Source organism: Populus alba, chromosome 6 (genome assembly GCF_005239225.2).
Source record: "Populus alba chromosome 6, ASM523922v2, whole genome shotgun sequence".
Lineage (NCBI taxonomy): Eukaryota > Viridiplantae > Streptophyta > Magnoliopsida > Malpighiales > Salicaceae > Populus > Populus alba.
Window position 1 is genome coordinate 20,334,208 of NC_133289.1, and position 21,129 is coordinate 20,355,336.

General features: G+C 28.6%; 2 protein-coding genes across 2 annotated transcripts; one reads left to right on the top strand and one right to left on the bottom strand.

The window, feature by feature from the left end:
• Window positions 1–333: 333 nt before the first annotated feature.
• Window positions 334–2,168, bottom strand: LOC118030730 (large ribosomal subunit protein uL4c). The gene is made up of 2 exons (XM_035034956.2): window positions 1,217–2,168; window positions 334–625 (listed from the first exon to the last, which is right to left on the bottom strand). Exons 1-2 carry the CDS (start codon window positions 2,040–2,042, stop codon window positions 588–590), a joined length of 864 nt encoding a protein of 287 aa, XP_034890847.1. The 5' UTR covers window positions 2,043–2,168; the 3' UTR covers window positions 334–587.
• An 11,559-nt stretch (window positions 2,169–13,727) lies between these two features.
• LOC118030731 (transcription factor MYB114) lies at window positions 13,728–15,152 on the top strand. Its single transcript, XM_035034957.2, has 3 exons — window positions 13,728–14,139; window positions 14,261–14,390; window positions 14,524–15,152. The coding sequence occupies exons 1-3, from the start codon at window positions 14,004–14,006 to the stop codon at window positions 14,849–14,851; spliced, it is 594 nt and encodes a 197-aa protein (XP_034890848.1). The 5' UTR covers window positions 13,728–14,003; the 3' UTR covers window positions 14,852–15,152.
• The last annotated feature ends 5,977 nt before the right edge of the window (window positions 15,153–21,129 follow it).

Genomic DNA, 21,129 nt, shown 5'->3' on the forward strand with positions numbered 1-21,129 from the left:
AAAAGTGTAGGATGAAATAATAGCTATATCATCAACTTATAAAACATCGTTCACTGCCAGTTCTATTTTAATTTTTTTGCCTGAACTTTCTGCTTCAAAAATTTACAAGCACCACCAACAAAAACTTTTTTCACAAATCATGATAATGACTTCCTAGATTGACGAGCAATAAATATGAATCAATATGCCGGTTTTATTTTTTCTTTTCTAACAATTGGCAATCTGCTGAGGCATTTTATAAAGATGCAGATTGCCAAAAACAAGAACAGAACAATAATAGATTGCAAAAGAGTAAACATATAAGTAATCAGAATTATGGAAAAAGAAAAGGGCTGAACAGAAAAGCAATACTCAGATAGAATAACAAGTAATGTGACTGGCCTAACTAGATACATTTTCAACCAAGAGAATGAGTAAATTGATAGAAAAACAATACATGGAAGGGATACCGAAAAAAACCCATGCAAAATGATAAATGTGCAGCCCAAAAATCAGGTAAATGTCTGCTTCAGCACAACAGAGACCATCTTCATGGTTATATGAAGGGCAATGATCCAAGGTCAAGGTGGTTAGAAAATTCTTCACCATCAGTCTGCTGCATCAGCATTTTCATTTCCCTCTGTTTCTGCATCTCAGGACCAAGAACAAACAAAAGATAAGCATCAAAGAATATCCAAGAGACATCACAACGAAAAAAGCACTCAAGAATTTCATCACACCCAGTAGCCATATTAAATTGCAGAGAACTAAAACGAGAAAATTGCAAAAACAGGTAAAAGAAACAAGTATACGGTTATGTTGAATCAGCAAGCAATGACAGCATTCAAGACATTGAAACAAATTATTCAAAAACAAATATAACAGATCAGAGCCTTAACTAACAGCTCTTAGTTATAAAGAAACAAAACACAGACCTACAGAACAATTGCCAAACGCATCAGTTGCATTACTTACTGCCAAACCAGCAAAAAACAAAATCACTTCCTTTCCACACCATCACAATATGATGCAAATTTTATCTACATTTCGCATTTTAGTGAGTATTAGTGAGTTAGCAGCTCACTTAAGGGTAACAGAGTATAATTTTAAGCCAAACAATTAAATTTCAGACATTAGAAATTGTCAAATACGTCATATTCTATCCTAAATTTCAAAATTAGTAACCACAATTACCAAAAAAAAACAACGTAAATAACCACAGTGCCATCAATTTAACCTTCAGTTTCATCTTGATCATCCTCTTCGTCGGTCTCTCCTTCAAAATCAACTCCATATCTACCATTCAAATAATCCACAGTATCGGGCGTAAGAACCAACTTATCCGAATTCAAAATATCGAACAAATTCAAAGTCCTGGGCGTCAACATCCTCAAAGTCCCAATATTCCTGCTCGACAATCCCACATTATCACTAACATCCATCATCAAAAACATAACTTTCTCTTTCGGGTCCAATCCCCACCGATTCATTGCTTCTATAAACTCCTTCGTCTTCGGCTTCTCAAATTTATCTCCAAATTCCTCAACACAAATCACGCTCTCCCTCTCACTCGCAGCACTTGATAAAGCCGTTGACATGGCTAGCCGTTTTTCCTTCCTGTTTATCTTAATGGACCAGTCTCTGGGCTTGGGCCCAAATATCACGCCACCACCAGGGCGAAGTGGGCTGCGCATGGACCCACGGCGAGCTCGCCCCGTTTTCTTTTGAGGGTAGGGTTTTCTGCCACCGCCTCTAACTTCACCGCGGGTGAGAGTTGAGGCAGTGCCACGTCGCTTATTTTGTTGGTCTGTGATGATTCCTCGGTGAACGACAGCACGGGCGGTCTCGGGTGGCGCTGACTTGAGGTCTAGGTAAGTTTCGCCGATTTTTTCCCCGGTGAAAGAGAGGATTGGGAGGGTTGCTACTTGGCAAGAAATGGAGAGGGATTTAAGGGAATATTGGGGTTTCGTAGTGGATAAGGAGGTCAATTTGGGGATTTTGTTGTGAGAAGAAGAGAGAAAAAGAGAGGAGGAGAAGAAGGAGAGTGAAGTGGAGGCAGACATTGTTGGAGAGAGGCAAATTTGTTAATGAGATGGTGGGCTGCTGCTGCTGCGGGTGCAGAGAGTGAGAGAGGAGGAGAGGGAGGGGTTATCCACTCGTTTGCCTATCCATCGGGCGAGATGATGATGTAATAAGGAATGCTTAAGTTAGAGAAGAGACTACGTCGTTTTAACTTGGAGGTGCCTTTTCTTTTCTTTCGGTTTAACGAGCAAGGGCATCCTCGTCCTCGAGCAAGGTTTTGTCATGGTGGCATATCCGCCTCGAAAAATAGTCCGAATCATTCGGTTGTTAGATAAACTTGGAAGTCGTGGGTTAATTTATATTTATAATCTTTATTGGTGTTTTAATTATTATTTTTTTAAAAAAAATCAACATGATAAAGTATGTAAAAGATAAAAATATATTTGATTAAAGAGATAGAGTTGAATACATAAAATAAATATATTTTTAGATAATTTTAAAATAAATTTTTATATTTTTAAAACAAGATAAACTTGTCACAACTATCTATGTTTTTTTTTTTTTATCTTGGTATAATAATCAAATGCTAGATTAGGTTAGAGAATAAAATAATTTTTCACTATTGGCTAAGGCCATTTTGAAGACAGCATATCAGTTGTGAAGAATAATAAGTAATCATATTTTTTTCATATAGAAACGAAATATCTTGAAAAATTGATCATACATTACAACTCAAAATATTTCATTATATTTGTCCACCTATAAAACAAATAAAAAATGTTAAAAAAATCTTTCATAAAAGATCAAAGATACCATTCTTTCTTCTTGTTCTTGAGACCGGATCGATTCTATTTAATACAATTAGAAAGACTTAACTAAAAAAAATTAGAGAAAGAGAAATAGGTTAGAATGGAAAAGATCAATAGATTTGTTGGGGGCATTTACAAATAAGTAGTTTACATGAATCATGAATAGTAAATTCATAATAAAAATAGTGTTTGTGATTGTTCTAAAAGAAATGAAATAAAAGGTATCAATTTAAACTCAACCATTGGATAATATTTTGTTTAAGAAAAAATTTATAAATCCAGATTTGATTGTCGGATCATAAAAAAAACAAATTGGGTAGCTTTGATTGTTTTTTTTTTTATATACCCAACCTCCAAAAAACTTCCTCTTAGGATTAGGAGAAAATTTAGGAATTAAATTCCTATTGATTAGTGATTTTGTTTTCTAAGTAGCTTAGAAATTTTATTTCCTCTTTCAAATTGAACCTTTAAATATGTTTGACAACTTATAGCCAACTTATTATGAAGTAAACAAAATATTTACATGTCTCTTAACTCCCACAAATGATTAGATGCTTGATAACCAAGAATGGTAAGTTGTGATGTTAAAAAGTTAAAAAATCACAAATAGTTCTATCATTGGGCCACTGATACTAGAACAAATGCAACTTCTTCCGAAGAATACAAAATCATAAACCTTAAAAATTTCTAGAAACTAGATTTCAAGATATTTTCAAGAATATATAAGACTTTATCTAGTTCTTTTTTAGCATATCTAGCCCAATTCATAAAATTGACCCATCTATATAAACAACTGTGATTTTATCATGTCGGACCATTAATTTATAGCTTAAATTTCTCTTTAATATAAGCCGATATTGACCAAGTGATAAGCTTAAGAATTGTAGCCTATTAAGTTAACTTTTCAATATCATGAAAATCACCTTATTTTCTCAACTAGAAAGAAATTTATACCCAAAATATAGAAGGTTGCTTTGAAGAATCCGAGAACGAAAATTTCCTAAAGCATGATAGAAAAGTTGCATGCTTCTTTAAAAGTGTCTTTTATTTTCATTTTATTTTAATTCTAGACAATTTCAAAAGAGAAAATTCTTGTTGATTTCTAATTTTTCTCTTCTTTTTGCTATTATTCACTCAAGCCCAACTCAAAGATAAAATAAAAAAATTAAGTTTTGAAAACATGAAAAATATAAAAAGTAACTACTAAATAAACCTAAATGAGATATGAAATATGTATGTGTTTTAATCTCTTCAATAATAGTAAAAGTCTTCTTTATAATATGACCCCCCCCTCTCACGTCTCTTCTTCTTATGCTTCCTATTTATAATTCTTATAAACTAACTTTTGCATAATATCTCAATAGAGCATCAATTATAAGACATGTAATGTGTCTAGAAAGAATGGTGGGTTTTGGGCATTTCAAGTTTTTTGTTTTTTCTTCTTTCTTTCAAGGTTTAAGATTACTATTAGAACAATAATTGGCATGGCAAATTTATTGTGTTACCAGACATAAATTACTATTCATCATAATAATAAAATTATTATTTTTTCTTCATAATAAAAAAAATCAACGAACATTACCCTTAAGAGTAAAAAATTATAAAAGGTTAATCGAGGGCAATTCAGTCTTTTTATATTTTAAAAAATAATAAAAATACAATATTACCCTTAAAAGCAATATTTTAAAAAAAATCATCCATTGTCCCATATGCAAACACCATTTTTCACGGAGGCTTTGGAAGCGTCTCGTCATGATTTTTCTAGTTGTGTGGCGCGTGTATACAATAATGAAAATGGGCTCCCGTAGATTTTTTTCTTCTCTTCCCTCGTTTCTCTCTTTTGTCCTACCAAAATATAAAGGTGCCCTTCATTTTTTTTTTATTCAATTTGATCTCTATTCTTTTGATTGTTACTTGTTTTGTTTTTTAATCTATTTTTTTTATCAATGTTTTTCTTTAATTACATTCCTCATCATTTAATTTAATTTAATTTAATTTTTATATTAAATTTGGTCCCTATTTTGTTGATTACTATTTTTTTATCATTTTCTAATTGAATTTTGTTTTCAATTTCATCTCTTAGCATTTGATTTCAAATTATTTTTATATCAAATTAGCCCATGTTCTTTTTTTTATTGCTATTTATTTTGTTTTGGATCCTTTTTTATTATATTTTTTTCAATTTTATCTCTCAATATTTAGTTATTTTTCAATTTTATATTTTGTCTTGGGCTCATGACTATGGTCATAAGTTTCGAAGTTTAGCGCAAGTTGACTTTAATCTTTTTTTAAGTTCTTTTTTAGAATTGATTTTTTTTTTCAAAATTTATCCTTTAACATTTAATTCATTAGGAATTAATCTTCATGTTTTTTCTTCACTTTTCTTCGTGGGGTTATCTCAATCATGTGCTAATGGTCGCTAGGTTAGCAGGTTTAACACTTGTTGACTCAAATCTTTTTTTAAAAAATATATTTTTTTAGTTTCTCCCTTCAATGTTAGGTTGTTTAATAATTAAGCTTTATAGTTTTATTCATTTTTATTTCGATAGGTTTCCCCAATATGATAACCAAATAGCAAATCTAGCATGCTAACTTTAGATGAGCCCGGGTCGAGTCTTTTTAATCTTTTTTATGTTAATTTTTTTTTTTATCAATTTTTTTCTTGTTGTTTTATCTTTTTATTCATATTATTTAAATAATCCAAGCTTATTAAATTTAATACAGTCAATAACCCGAGTCTTGATTTTTCTCTTTTTTAAAGTAACACTTGAGTCACCGTAACATCCATTTTTTACTTTGAAAAGGATTTAGGCTAACCTGTGATGCAACACGATCCCCTATCTAGTTAGTACTGGGGTTAGTTTCATCCTAAAATTAAGTTAAACAAGCCATGTGTATGTCATTATATTGTAATTTTATTGGTTTGAATAATTTTTAAGAACTAACTGAAAAGGAGAAATCTCCTCGTAAAGTATTGTTTTTTGGAAAAGTATTTTTATTTACTTTTATCTTGTAACATTAATTTTACCTTTTAAAATTGAATTTATTATAAAATAAACTTCATAATTTATTTCGGTTTACTTTTTTATAGAATTATTTTAGTTTCAAAACCCAATTAAGATTTATGATATTAGTTTGCTTTCCATTGGACTATTTTAGTTTCAATACCCGATTCACGACATTTTCGTGCTAACTTAGTTGACTCAAGTTCTTTTTATTCCTTTTCATAATTTATTTTTCAATTTCATCCTTCAATATTTGGTTGATTAGAAATTAAGCTTTATAATTTATTTTAGTTCGTCTTCTATGAAGTTATTTCAGTCTCGTAACTCGAGTCACAGGTTTATCGAGTTGACTAAAGTTTTTTTCATGTCCTTTTTTTCTTGTTTTTTTTTTAATTTGATCATTCAATACTGGATTGGTTATGAATTAGGCTCGTAATTTATTTTTTTCCTTTTAGGTTATCTCAGTCTCATAATCAAAGCTTGATAAGTTAACTTGAGCTAACTTAAGTCTTTTTTTTAATCTTTTTATTGATTTTTTTTCAATTTCATTCTTAAAAATTGGGTTGATGGAGAATTGATCTTCAAAATGATTTTTCATTTGCTTTCTGTGAGGTTATCACGATCTTATAATCCTGATAGCAAATTTTACGTTAACACTTGGATCGATCAAATATATTGTTATCTCAATATAAAAAAAAGATGTCATCTTAAATTTTTTTTAATCAAACTACATTTTTTCTAATTGTCCAAGTTGCTTTTGGACTTGCAAAATCAGTCGAGTCCTATCGGTCAATTCCTATACCATTTAATTTTATTTTTTAAAAAACATGTTAGCAATGTCTAATTTTTTAAAAAATAATACAACCCGCAACAGAGCATATATAAATAATATAGTGAAATCTAACAAAAAAAGAATTTATAAAAAATATATATGATTTTTTTAGGTACAAATTGAATGTAATTAAACTTGTAATTCACTGCCCCGCGCGTTTTTGTTATGGTGGAGTGTGCATCCGTTGACTTTATAAAGCCCATCAAAGGTTATTATGTGAAACACATAAATTGGCCCATATAATTATTGTTACTTAAAAAAAATAGATAATAATTATCCAGTTTAGATTTTAATCCAACTTAATTATAATCGGAAATGTCAAAAAACTGAATCAAAGTAAAAAAAAATGTTTTGCCTTAAATTATAAACAAGCTTTGTTACACATAATTGTATATTCTTCTTGTTTTTCTTTATCTATTTTTTTTTCATGCACCAATGTTTTATTAATATATTTTTATATATCTTACTAATAAATGTCAGATAAAAAAAATATACATATATAATTTTTTAAAATTCTTGGGTGTGTTGAGTTGGCACACACCTGCACCAAACACACCCAGTGGAGGTGCGTTGGGTTTGGTGCAAACAAACCCAACCTTGAGTGGGCTTGACAATGTGTCAAGCTGAGCCCCAGGTGGGTTTAAGTTTATCATAATCAATCATGTTTTAATCTTTTAACTGAATAAAATGAGTTAAATACATCTTACAAAATAACTCAAAATATTATAAAGATGAAGGTACATTTCAATATATCATGAGACCTTCAGAACAAAGATTCATAATCTTTATTTTCTATTGTATATATATTTTTGAAAAGCATTTTTTTCTGAAATATTATTGTGTTTTCTCTATTTAAAAAAGATGATTATTTAAGCATTGAAAAGTCTCAACTTCCAACAAATAAGATTTTTTGCATGTGTTATCCATAAGTTACCTTGGTTTACCAAAAACCAAATATATGTCATCGATCACCTTAATTAAAAAAAATAAATTAGATTGGTATGATTAATTATTAACTAATTATCAAGCTCGGGAATCTATTCCTAAATAACTTTGATTGTTTTAAAGGGTTTTAACTTGGAAGTTTCCTATAGATTATCTATCATTTAGGGTTGTATAAAAATGATTTTTATCTAGATCATTATTTGAGCTTTGTAATCAGTTTGCTCTGTTATAATAAGTTGAATATTATGTAAATAAAGAGAACAGGAAGAGAAAAGAGGTTTTGTTTAAATTTGAATGTTTTAGTGAAAGCATACATGTGTGTGTGTAAATTAATTTATTAATTATGCATGACTGAAAAGTTATTTTTCTAATTTGAATTAAAAGTTGTATTTTGAATTTTATAAACATTTTGATCTATAAATGTATACCTTTAAATTTCTATAAACACATTAATTTTAAAATATATTATTTTTCACTGTCCTAACACGATCTTGATTTGTAAGGTCGAGGTGGAGATAATAGTTAAAATAGTTGATAATATTATTAGTAGATTAATATTCATAAAATATTTTATGAAATTTTATAAATTAAAAATATTTTTCAATAAATAAAATTTTAAAGATTAACTTCTAAGATATTTTTTTCATAATGTATTATTTTTTATGTAAAATATTCCATAAAACACAAACACATAAAACATATCTAAAAAGAAGGAGAGAATCTGAAAAGTATTTTAAACTTTAAACAATAAAAGTTTGACAATAAGTTAAAAGATTAAAAATCATTGGGGTGAAGAACAAGATAAATGGTGATTTCTTTGTGCGAGCTAGGGAGTGGCTGAAAGAGATTGATGTCATCGATGATTTGTACGTAAGAAGTATGTCGTTTGTCTTTAGCAATGAGTGAATAAGTCTAGTCAAATCAAAGGTTGTATTTTCCAATGAGATATTATTCCACCTATATTATCGACCATAGAGTTGGGGTTAAACTGAACTGATTCATATCCGACGGCGAGTAAACAGGCCGGACACCAGGAGAAAAATATTCACCAGCTGTTATTTTTTATTGCTCTATAGTGAGTGTCTGGTAATTCTGACTGTTTTTATATACCAATATTCTTAAAACTATATTAAAATAATTATTTTATATCCAAATACATCAAAATTATTAAAAAATTTTAATTCAAAGTCATTTCATTGAAAAAAAAAAAAAAGTTTAAACACATTACCAAAATAGAACATTTAATATGTTTTTGAACCTGTGTTGCTAGTTTCTATCAAAAGCATAAAATAATGCTAGCCTTTTTCTATTAACTTGTTTGTTTTTGTATTTTAAAAATATATTTTTAATAAATTTTATTTTATTTTTTATATTTATTTTTGTATTTTTGAATTATTTTGATGTGCTTATGTTAAAAATAAAATTTAAAAAATAAATATTATTTCAATGTATTTTCAAGTAAAAAACACTTTGAAAACCAACCACAACTATAATATCAAACGGGCTCGTAGTCAATTTTTTTTTAAACTATGATTGGCTATATAAAAAAATATCACTTGTTTTATTTATTTTTTTACATGGCTGACCATAATTTATAAGGTAGATAAATGGGTTTTTGGAAGTATTTATCAGAAAAAGAAAAGGATATAAACAAATTTAATCACTAGAATTTAGAATATACTTGATGAAATTGCTTGAAAAGTTTTGGCAGTTCAATATTATTGGGATTAAGAGCTAATTTGTTTTTTTATTTTTAAAATTATTTAAAAAAAATAAAAAAAATATTTTGTTTTAAATTATTTTTTTTTTTAGTATTTTCATATATTTTGATGAATTAACATCAAAAACTAATTTTAAAATTTTTTAAAAAATTATTATTTTAATATATTTATAAATTAAAAATTAATCACTATCAAAATATCAAGCAATAAACAATAGAGTTATAAATATACTCTGAGAAATGGCAGTCCCATGTCACTGAATACTGTTTCATCTTAGACGAGTTAGGAAAATAGAAATAATTAAAGTCAATTAACCACAAATTCATTAATAACAATTAATGTTTTGGTTTGCAGTCGAAGTTGATCTTGATTTCATTTGACCATCAGCATTCCTTTGACTAAAAAGATTAGGAGATGATTGAGTTTAGATATTTCCCAGTATTTTATATAAAGTTGCATGCCAGGCCACGCACAAGATGGGCGCTGCTGTGCCTTATTCATGACAAACCATCACTTAATCGCTCTGCTATAAATTATTTAAAGCAAATCCCTAGACAGCTACAAGTAGCAATTTAAAACATAAAGGTTCGTGTGGATGATGATTCCGATTTGATTGATGAAGATAGCCTCTTGACTGCAGAGGATTTGAAGAAACCTCAACCACCATTTGCTGATATTGAAGATTGTGAGCATAGAGTTCCTATACAAATCTCATGTTTATTAGCCAAAATTTGTTTGTAAAGTCAGTGATTGTGAGGTGGGAAGCATGAGTTATTGTTTGTTTTTGTGTTTTAAAAATATTTAAAAAAAGTTTGAATTTTTTTTTATTTTTTATTTGTTTTAAATTAATATTTTTTTGGTGTTTTTAGATTATTTTGATGCGCTCATATAAAAAATAATTTAAAATAATGATAATAAAAAAATACTATTTTAATGCATTTCTAAATAAAAATCACTTTGAAATTACTGTTCATGGGTCCCGTTATTTTTTGTGTTTGCAACGCAGGATTGGAAGAAGCAGCCTTCACATGATTTTCTTGCATTGTTTATGTTAATTACACTCTTCAATGAACAATGCAATTAACATGAATAATGTACATTGATGCACTATTCACTTCAAAAATAGTGAACAGTGCAAGTGAATAGTGAACAGTGCAATTCACTTGCACTGTTCACTTGTACTGCATGAACTTTTTTTTTTAACATTATTTTTAAAAAATTAGTTTAGAGTGAATTTTATACCTAATAATATTTTATTTAATTTTATTACACGCTAGAAAAATTATGGAAACTGTAGTTCTTGTCGAATGTATTTTATATATAATGGAATTGTAAATGGTTTAATGGAATAATAAAAAATATTTTATATTAAGTATGATTTATTTCATGATGTAGTAGCAATAGTTAAATTCATAATATTTAAATTAAAAATTATCAATATTAATATATATTTTTTAAATTATTTTATAACCTCAATTTTAAAAGCATTCTTAACTAAACATATTAAACTATTTTTTCTTCAACCTCATTTTCAATCACGGTTTTGAACCAAATATCTATTTTTTCAAACCAACTTCAACTAAAAGTACTTTTTATAAAATAATTTTTTTCAAACCACAGCCACAACAGCTAGCACAATACTAAACACACTCTAAAGCTTGCAAATACTGTAAACACCGGTTAGACAAGGAGATTTGTATGTTTGGCTACGAATAAAAAGATAATGATAAAGAAGTAAAAATAAATTTGTTATTTTGAAGTGAATTTTTATATTTTTAAAATAGAAGGTACATGGAGAACATGTCTTTAAATATTTTTTTATCTCTAAAATATTATTGTAAAAAAAATTTAATTTCAAAATCTATCAACCAAAATATATAAGGATAAAAGAAATTATTATCAATTTTAAAAACCTACTTTAGAGTTGATCTAGGTCGAGACCTAGATAATGGATAAGGAGAATTAACCTAGATTGGCTTCAATTTTTTTTTTAATGATCAAAAGGATATTATTTTGATATTTTTAAAAAAAATCAACATGTTTTGACTATCTTTCATATTATTGGATAGGGATCGTAAATGACATACATAAAAGCTCACTAATAAAAAAAAAACGATAAACACAGTAATTATTTTTATGAAGATATCAAGTGGATGATATATTTAAGTTCCGAATAAAAAAAATGATATTAAACGTATGAAAGCTAACACGAAGAGCATATAGCTTGACTGTCAAGATAAATTAAAAAACAAACTAGGAGATTCACCATGTAACGGTGCACCCGCAAGATGGATCTGTGCCAAAAGGGCGGTCCGCGAAACAAAGAAGATAGGGCCAGTTAGGGATGGCACGTGGGGGACAACACAGACACAACAATATGTAATAAATTAGTGTGAAGAGGCACAGAGATTCATGAAGCGGAGAGAACAGTATCATGTGATCATGGGAGAATAGACGCATCCATTTTACCGTGAAAGAGGAAGAATCTAAATAATAATTAATAAATTCATATGTACCTTACTTATTTTAAAGTCCCAAGCTTTAATACTGATGATGCAGTGATGGATTTGACTGTCGTTTTGACCTTCTCGTTGTCATCAACGTGCTTGATTGATGCCCCAAGCCTTGTATTTTAAACTGTGTCGAGTCCATATCTCTCGTGAAACAAGAACATATCACATGCAAATGAGCTTGCATGCTGGCTTCGGACAGTTCTATACTTCTCCGTGCAATAAAGGAGGGGTGATTCAGATTATACTGCGGGTTATTTTTTAAAATAATTATTTGTTTGAAAATATATTATAATAATATTTTTTAAAATTTTTTATATCAGTATATCAAAATTATTATAAATTACTAATAAAAAAATTAATTTAATTATTTTTTAAAGCTAAATATACTTTTGAAAAACTCATGTCAAACACCCCTAAAGCAATATTGGTTGTGTGTGAATGCGCACACCATTGCATGCTTCTATTGAGTAACATTAGTAGTTAGATTTTACTAGTTTATTGGCTCGTATTTCACTGTCGGTCAGACTATTTTTTTAACATGTAAAAAAGGGATTAAGAGCATGAATAATTTTGATAGTGTTATTAAACCTGATCAGTGGATTAATCTTGAAACCTCCCGACTTAGCTTTTTGTCGAACTTTAGTTTCCAATTAAACTGCATGAGAGCTAGCTCGACTTAAATCGATTGATTTCATGGTTCCAAATGCAAACTTGATGACCGAAAAAAATATGGTTTGGCTCTTAAAAAACTCAAGATAACAACTTTGTTTTTAAAAATATTAAGACAATAACATATTATATCGACTCTGGTCACCTCGCGACTCAGATCATGGACTCTATTAGGTTTAATAACTTTTTTTATATATATTATTTAATTATATGATAAAAATATATATTCACAAAAATTGAGCATTAACCTAAAAATAGACACTTATTTAAGATAGTGATAACCCTATAGAAAAGAATAAAAAATAAATCATGCAATCTATTTTCCAACCAATCTAATATTGAAAGGCAAAGTAAAATTAAAAAATTAAAAACAATAAAAAAAGAGCATATCCGATCGGTGAATAAGCTCATCAAACATGTGAATCTAGCAACACGGGCTAACACGACAAACCTGTAAATCAAGTTATGGACTCCATTGAGATTATGGTATGTTTTTTTTTTTTTCAAAATATTTTTTGTTTAACTATTTGATAACAAAAATAGATGATCGCAAAATCAAATACCAACCCACTATCGAGATTTTTTTATACCACGATAACCTCATAGAAAGTGAAACAAAACCAATGCTGAATTTTTTTTCTCCAATTAACTCAATATATAAGGATGAAATAAAAAAAATTAATTAAGAAAAAAAAGTTACACTTGCTAGACTCGTGAAACAAGTCAAATAATCAAACCTGTGAATAAGTTCATGGACTTTAAAAGTTTAATAACATGATTTTTTTTAAAAAACTATTTTTGTTAACTATATAAAGAGTAGATGATAAAAAAAATCAAGTTTAATTTAAAAATAAAAATAAAAATAAAAAGACACCTCTCCAAACCTGTAAACTAGGGTAACTTGAATTACCTTGATAAATTCACAAACCACATTAACCCTATAGAAAGATAAAATAATAAAAAAACAAATTATAAAACTAAAATTTTAATTACTTCAATATTAAAAGATAAAATTAACAGATTTGAAAAAAATTATAACAAAAATCCAATAATAACACAAAAAAAAAAACAAAAGGAAGAAAAAAAGCAAAACACTATAAATTATAATTCACGTTTCAATATGAGTGAACAGTGGTTTCCATATTACATTTTTGTCCTGGATAAGGATATAGGCAGCTCACATGTATAGACTAGTGGCGTGCTGAATTTTTCTTCTCCCACTATCATGAGCCATACGTACGGGCTTCACTTGGGGAGACTGAGAGGCAGATTCTGACGCACTAATATTATATACAGTTAGTTGGGATTCATACATTTACCAAAGAAAGGTAGCTAGAGGAAAGAGACCGTATCTCCCCCATCTATTTACTCCTAGAATATATAACTTGAAGACTGGAAGTGGAACTCACTCCAACTCTGTCTTCCTGTCTGAAACACCAATCTTGTTTCCTGGAGAGAGAGAGAGGGGGGAGAGAGAGAGAGAGAGAAGAAAAACAAGAAAAAAGCCGATGGCTCCTAGGAGCAGTAAATGCAATAAAAAGGAAGCTAACAGAGGAGCATGGACAGCTGAAGAGGACCAAAAACTTGCCCAAGTCATTGAAATTCATGGTCCAAAGAGGTGGAGATCCGTTGCAGCCAAAGCAGGTACTCTAAAGGAGTTTATTAATCATGAATGTCTTTAATAAAGACAAACGCAAGCTTTTAGTCCAGCTGTTTAATTAGAAGTCATCAAGTATTTTGGGTTTGATCATACTGTTTACTGCAGGTCTGAACAGATGTGGTAAGAGTTGCAGGTTGAGATGGATGAATCATCTTAGACCAAATATTAAGAGAGGTAACATATCTGACCAAGAAGAGGACTTGATAGTTAGGCTTCATAAGCTCCTTGGAAACAGGCAAGTTATCACAATTTCCCTCTCTCTCTCTCCCCCCACCTCTCCCTCTCCCTCTCCCTCATTATTATTTTTCACTGATGACATATATGTTGTTTCCAGTCTTTTAACTTGAACCAATTTATTCCTTATTTAGATGGTCTTTGATAGCTGGAAGACTGCCTGGAAGGACTGATAATGAGATCAAGAATTACTGGAATTCTCATTTGAGCAAAAAGATAAAGCAAAATGAGAAGCCAGTGAGGAGCTCGACATGGCAAGAACCTGATACTGTGAAAACCAAGGTACTGGAGATAGATAATGTTGCCAAGAGAAGTGAGGAGGGTACCTCTAAGACACTTGAGGACTCAAAATTTAGCTTTGGTGGGGATGGATTCTTTGATTTCTCCAATGAGGATCCTCTGAATTTGGAATGGATGAGTGAATTCCTCGAACTCGATGAGACTTTGTATGGCTTTCCATAATAATATTGTAAGTTTTAAGCCTTGGTGAATCCTTTTGAGTTAGTAGTAGTTTATGCATTTGTATTTTTGTGATGGCTATTGACAGTTAAGGAAGTCTTTGCTGATCCATGGAAAACCCTTCAGTTTCACACACATCGATTGCCAACTACTTTGGCATCTACAAACAGAAGAAAAGAAAGAAAAACTGGATTTTCCATGGATGGACAAAAACTTCAGTTGATAGTTTCCTTCTGTTCTGATTCAATGTAAAACGATGATAGTCTACATTTTTGTCTAATATTATGATTGTACAGTTCGAATCTCTTACATTTGCAAGTATGATGTCTTTGATATTCCATCAAATAAAGGATCTGATGTAAAACCACAACTTAACTAGCTACTACGATTTGGTTGGTCCTAGTTAAGTCATCTAAAGGCAGGAAAAAATCCTGGGAAATTTTTGGTGTGTGGGGTAAATTCTTTCCAAGGATTCCTCCGCCAAATAAATTTTAGAAAAAAATCAGAAGGAAATCGTATTTTTTCTTATAAAAATGGAAAAGGTGAACAGAGTTCCTCTGTTTCAGAATCCATGAGATGAACTTAAACTAAACATTTTAAGGTGAAGCAACAAATAAAAAGGTTTTCTCTGTTTTAGTTGACCCATCCAAGCAGAGCTTAATACTCTATTCGACTTCTCACAAGGAAACAAGTAAACACTCTGAATGCCAATTTATGAGCATTAACAAAAAAGGCATTTTTAGTGCACTTTTTTTTTGTTCTTTTTTACTTTTGTGTTTTTTCTATTCTGATCATCTACTTTTTTTAATTTAATATTTTTATATTGTATTAATTGGCAGTTAGACTTGGCAATTTATGTTTTTGCTATGTGTTTCTTATGGTGTCAAAAAAAAATAATCTTGATATTGGATTTTGAAAAAAAAAAATCATTGCTTAAAAAAATTTAAAATACAGGGACAAAAATTGACAGGAGACAGATATTCAGGTTTTTTATTTTATTTTTTCCCACCGTCCAAAAAAATCAATTTTTTAATCCAAAAATATTTTATCCCAAATTTTCTAGCTATCTCTCTGTGTGGCAGAATCTGGGCAAGTAGTCGAATCACTATTTGTCATTATTTTTTTCAAAAAAAGAAGGGGGATGTCGTTTTTATTTGATTTGATTTGGGTTTTAGCTATATTTATTATGTGCTTTAATCATTCTTCTTCTTTATAATCTCAAGGGCTGCCATTTTTATGTGGGGGTTGTCGTCAAAGTTTTCACTTTTGAAGAAGTGATGGCGCATCGCACACCCAAGGACTTTTGGCTTATTATCAATGGCAGGGTGAGATCTTTTACTGCCTTTTCTTGAAATATGTGTTCTCTGTTCTCTGGGATCCATTCATGTAGCCTACCTTCCTTAATTCCATCTTTGGCTATCCAACGTGTTAGAACTAGTTTCTTCACTGTTTAAATGTATAGAAAATTTATATAGTGCATTTCTAGTGATGAATTTGCTGTTGAAATCGTGTAATAGAGGGATTGGGCAGTAGGAAGATCTAATAATGGAATTATGCTTGTGTAATCGGATTATAAATTTTATAATTTAAATAATAATACAAATATTCATGATTTACCATTTTAAATAGCATGGATGTGATAGCATTTTTTAGCTAGCTAGCTAAATGATTTTTTAGTTAAAATATAAAGAGCATGGATGTGGATACTATTAATAAAATAAAATAAAATAAAAACAGCTAGTTGTATGAGCCTATTTTTTTTTTTTTTTCTGGTAGGCTGGGTACTTGGGCTCGCCCCTTTTATATATATATTTTTTATTGTTTTACTTAGATTTAAATGCACTATATATAAAATTAAAAATATATTTAAATTATTATTCAATTTTTCCATGATTCAAAAATATTATTATAGGTTTTTATGGAAATGTTAACAATTATGTTTTAATTATTATGTACCTAATATGAAAACAGCTCATGCAGATTCAATTAAAATAAAATTTATTTTTTTAAAAATAGATTTTTGACATAATTTTTATTGCTTTTTTTTTTCGTCTTCAATAATATATGAAATACTTAGACATTATTCTATTATTATTTTAATTCTCTTTTAAGATCATGATGATTTTTTGTTTAGAAAAATGTTCTTGTAATTAAAAAGTATGTTTTTGTTAAAACAATAAAGAGATGTATTAATAAGGAAATAGAATTTAGATTTCAAAAATAATCTTTTCCTACTTATTTCAAATGGTAGGAATTAAAAAAAAAATTATTTTTTGTTGTTGTTGTCTTTTATTAAAAAAAAGTGCTCATGATAAAAAAAAGATGTTGTTTTTAAGAAAATTAGAACTTTTTTATGATGATATTATTGGTTCATTCATGAATAATCATGTACTAACCCCATATGTGGAATTTTTATGATAATTTGCTCATTAATATTGAATAAAAATAGAATATCTTTTGTCAATATGAATGTCTTATTTAATTTCTCAAAATTATGTTTTTTTATTTTTTCTTATATAGTTGTATACATATGATTGATTTATGATTTTTTTTTTAAATCAAATTTTCTTTCATGATCATAATGAGTTTTAGCTTAAAAACAATGTTGGACAACTTTAGGCTTTTTTATAGACAAAGTACATGAATTTTTTTTTTATTTGGACCTGTAATTTAAGACAAACACAATAAATCTTCAAATTAAATTAAATTGAGCCAACTTACAAAACTTGAATTCCTCTTTGATCTTCTCCACCAGGCACCTCTTTAAGTACTACACAAATAAATTAAGTCTAAGCAATGTTTGAACTTGATTGTAAAGACATGCTTCATCAATATATATATATAGGGTTCTCATCTGTAGCAATTTTCTTCACTGATACAATACCATGTAACATGATATTTAGAATGAAGTGATACCTGACATCAATATGTTTGATCATTTCTTGGTACATCCAGTTTTTTATCAGATGAATTGTACTCTGGCTAACAATACAAAATAGTCAACTTATATGACAAACCAAGATTATTAATCAAACCTCTCATTCATAAAGCTTCTTTCGTTGCTTTTGTCGATATCATATACTCAACCTATATTGTAAATAAGGAAAAAATGGATTGTAAAATTAATTTTTAACTAAAACAACACTTTAAAAATAAAAACATAACCTATCAGCGATCTTCTCCTATCCAATTTACTAACATATTCTGAATCTATAAATCTCTCAACACTACTTTTAATGATACTACTCTTGTCATGTACAAAACCAACATCTGTTATACTTTTAAGATAATAGAGTATCAAATTTATAGCATGCTAGTGAACTTTAACATGATTTCTTATAAACACTAAGAGATTGGTTAAAGTTTTTAGATAATAAAAACACTTAATAAAATAACTAGATACTATACTAAGAGGTAAGGAAAGCAATAAACACCATAGATAAAAATCATAGAGATAAATATGAAAAAAGCTTGTGAAAAAACATATAGGGGTTTACGTCTAAAAATAATAGTAGGATTTGCTAGTTATAGAGAAGAATAGATTTGATGATTAATCAAACTTTTAAATTAAGCTAAATAAATTAGGACATGAATCCCACCAAAATATTATTTCCTAAATAAATAATGATTTTGTTGAAAACAATTAAAGAAATAAATCTCCTCTCCTCAACTTGCTTTCCTCTGTTGCCTCGTAGAAATTAATGCTAACACATAATTATTAAACTCGGTTTAGTTAGTTAATTTAAAACAAAAAAGAAATTAATTTGACCAATTCTAATTAATTTAGCTAGTTAACTTATAACTTGATTAACCCAACGAAATCTAATGGGGTCACACACTAAGAAGCCTTTTTTCTACCAAAAAAATGATATTATTTTAATAAAAAAATTAACTTAGGTTAATTTTATGATCTGTTAATAAACCCAATAACCCAATAACCGGAGCCCTTTTCTAGATCATACCCGAGATGAGGTTCCAAAGATCGCACAATTAATTTAAGTTTAGCTCGTCTTCTTCTTGACTTGGTTCTTGAAGTTCTTTCAATAGTCGAATTTAGTCCTAGTCAACTATGATATTCTAACTCGGCCCATTATTCATGACCAGTTGAAAAATGTTTATTTTGAGTGTAAACATTAACATGTCGTCATCCTCCTTTGTTGAAAACAGTTGAAAATGAAGAATTATTATGTATCTCTCTGCTCTATTTAGATCAAATCAATTATATTTGAGAGTTTTATCGTTTTAGCTAGTAGTAGTATATGAAGTCAATGTACCAGTCAATCAACCCATATAAATCCAGTTTATGTATTGTAATAATTTTCTGTACGTGACTTCTTAAGGTATGAAATAATTTGTCGACTCACATGATTTTTTTTTTTTCGACATGCACATGGTCTTGCCTTCTTCTTCCTATTACCATCATTTTATTTTTTTTATTATTAACTAGAATATCTGAATCAGTTTACGTGTATCTTAATTAAATTTACGAGTTTTAAAGTTAATGACCATATAAATCTCCAATAATTCTAAGACTTATAAAATTTAAATTGATAATTTTTAAAAATCAAATTTAAAATTTAACCAATTAAACTATACTCCTCCCATTATATTATCACAATCATTCTTCGTCACATTGGTAATTGTCTTGAGTGCGCTCATCCGAAAATGAAATGAAGCATTAAAGTTAAAAAGGCACTCATTGATAGAGGAAAGAGTTTGGTGCGCACCACCTTGGACCTTGCAATAAGTGGTGTCAATGGAGTCTCCCATCAATAAATCATTGAACATTAGGAGGACGAATTTATTTTAGGGAATAATAAATGTCATCTTATCTTAATTTCCACCCCACTTGACATGTCAGCATCTAGTATTTCTCGACCTATTTACTTCACTGGTTTCAGTTATGCTGGCAGAAATTATTTATATAACTAATTAAAACAATTTATTTATAATTTTATAATTCTACAATTCAAATTTATATTGTATTTTCTGTGTGATGTAAAAACACAAGATTTTAACAACATTCAAATGGTACAAGGCACTCAATAGAGTTTTTATTCTACAAATCATTTCAAGATCTTCAATTTCTCTTTTCTGATTCAGGACTCACCGAGTTAACGAGCAAAGATGGTACATCTACTAATCTTGTATTGTAAAAGGACTAGCTAGTGATTTCTCGTACAATAATATCATGAAATCACAGTAAAGTTTGTAGCGTAGCGCCTCTTTTTTTTTTTTTTTTGACAAATAAATATTTTACTGGGTTATTCTCACAAATAAAAAAAAAAATTAAACGTGAAAAAGAATATTTAGATTGTGAAGAATTTTTTTATATTATCATTAAACTATTTGCAACGTGTTAAACTTGAATCATGTTGAAATTTCTCCGGCATGAGAAAAATCAAAGAACAAAAAATAATCTTTGCGCTTTATTTATTTATTTAATTATATAATAAAAAAACTACAAAGAACAATTTAAAATTAACTAAATTAATTTTTTTTTTAATTTATTATATAATAATCCATTTTTTTTTTTATCTTTGTATAAAAAGATGAGGTTACATTCGTTAGAGGTTTATGATTATTTCTTTTAATAAGTTTGTTTTTTAATAATTAAATTTATATTTTTATTCTTTAAAAAATATAATAATATCTTAATTGCTAGATCAATAAAGTATTGGTATATATATCTTCATGTGCATAGCAACGATGTACGCCCATTCTGTATTTTAAATCAATTAGTCAATAAACTTGAAAATTGATCTCAAGGAGCTCAAACCCTCATCTTTCAGCTCATTCGAGTCTAATTGAATTAAAGGACAAAGATGTTATCTACCTATTAAAAAACACATATTTAACATCTTTCAGTGTTCTTCAAAGTATAAAAAAATATATTGGCCCCAGCAGACAGTGAAACAGCAACCTCCTTCCATTAATAATAGCATGTTTGAGAGTGGAATAGTTATTATTTTTAAAAATACTTTTAACTTGAAAGTATATTAAAATTATATTTTTTATTTTTAAAAATTATTTTTAACATTAATATATTAAAATAATAAAAAAAAATTAAACAAAAAAATTTAAATTTTTAAAAAACACAATTTCAAATTCGCCACAAGCAATCTCTAAATCATGTAAGCTAAGGAATTGAGCTACGAGTCAGATACAATTGAGCTACAGGACGAATACAACGATTTTCCATTTCCAAGAAGACAAGATGATCCAAAATATTTATATTTTATGAAGTGCAAATGTAGCAAAGGAATCCTGCGACGTCGTTG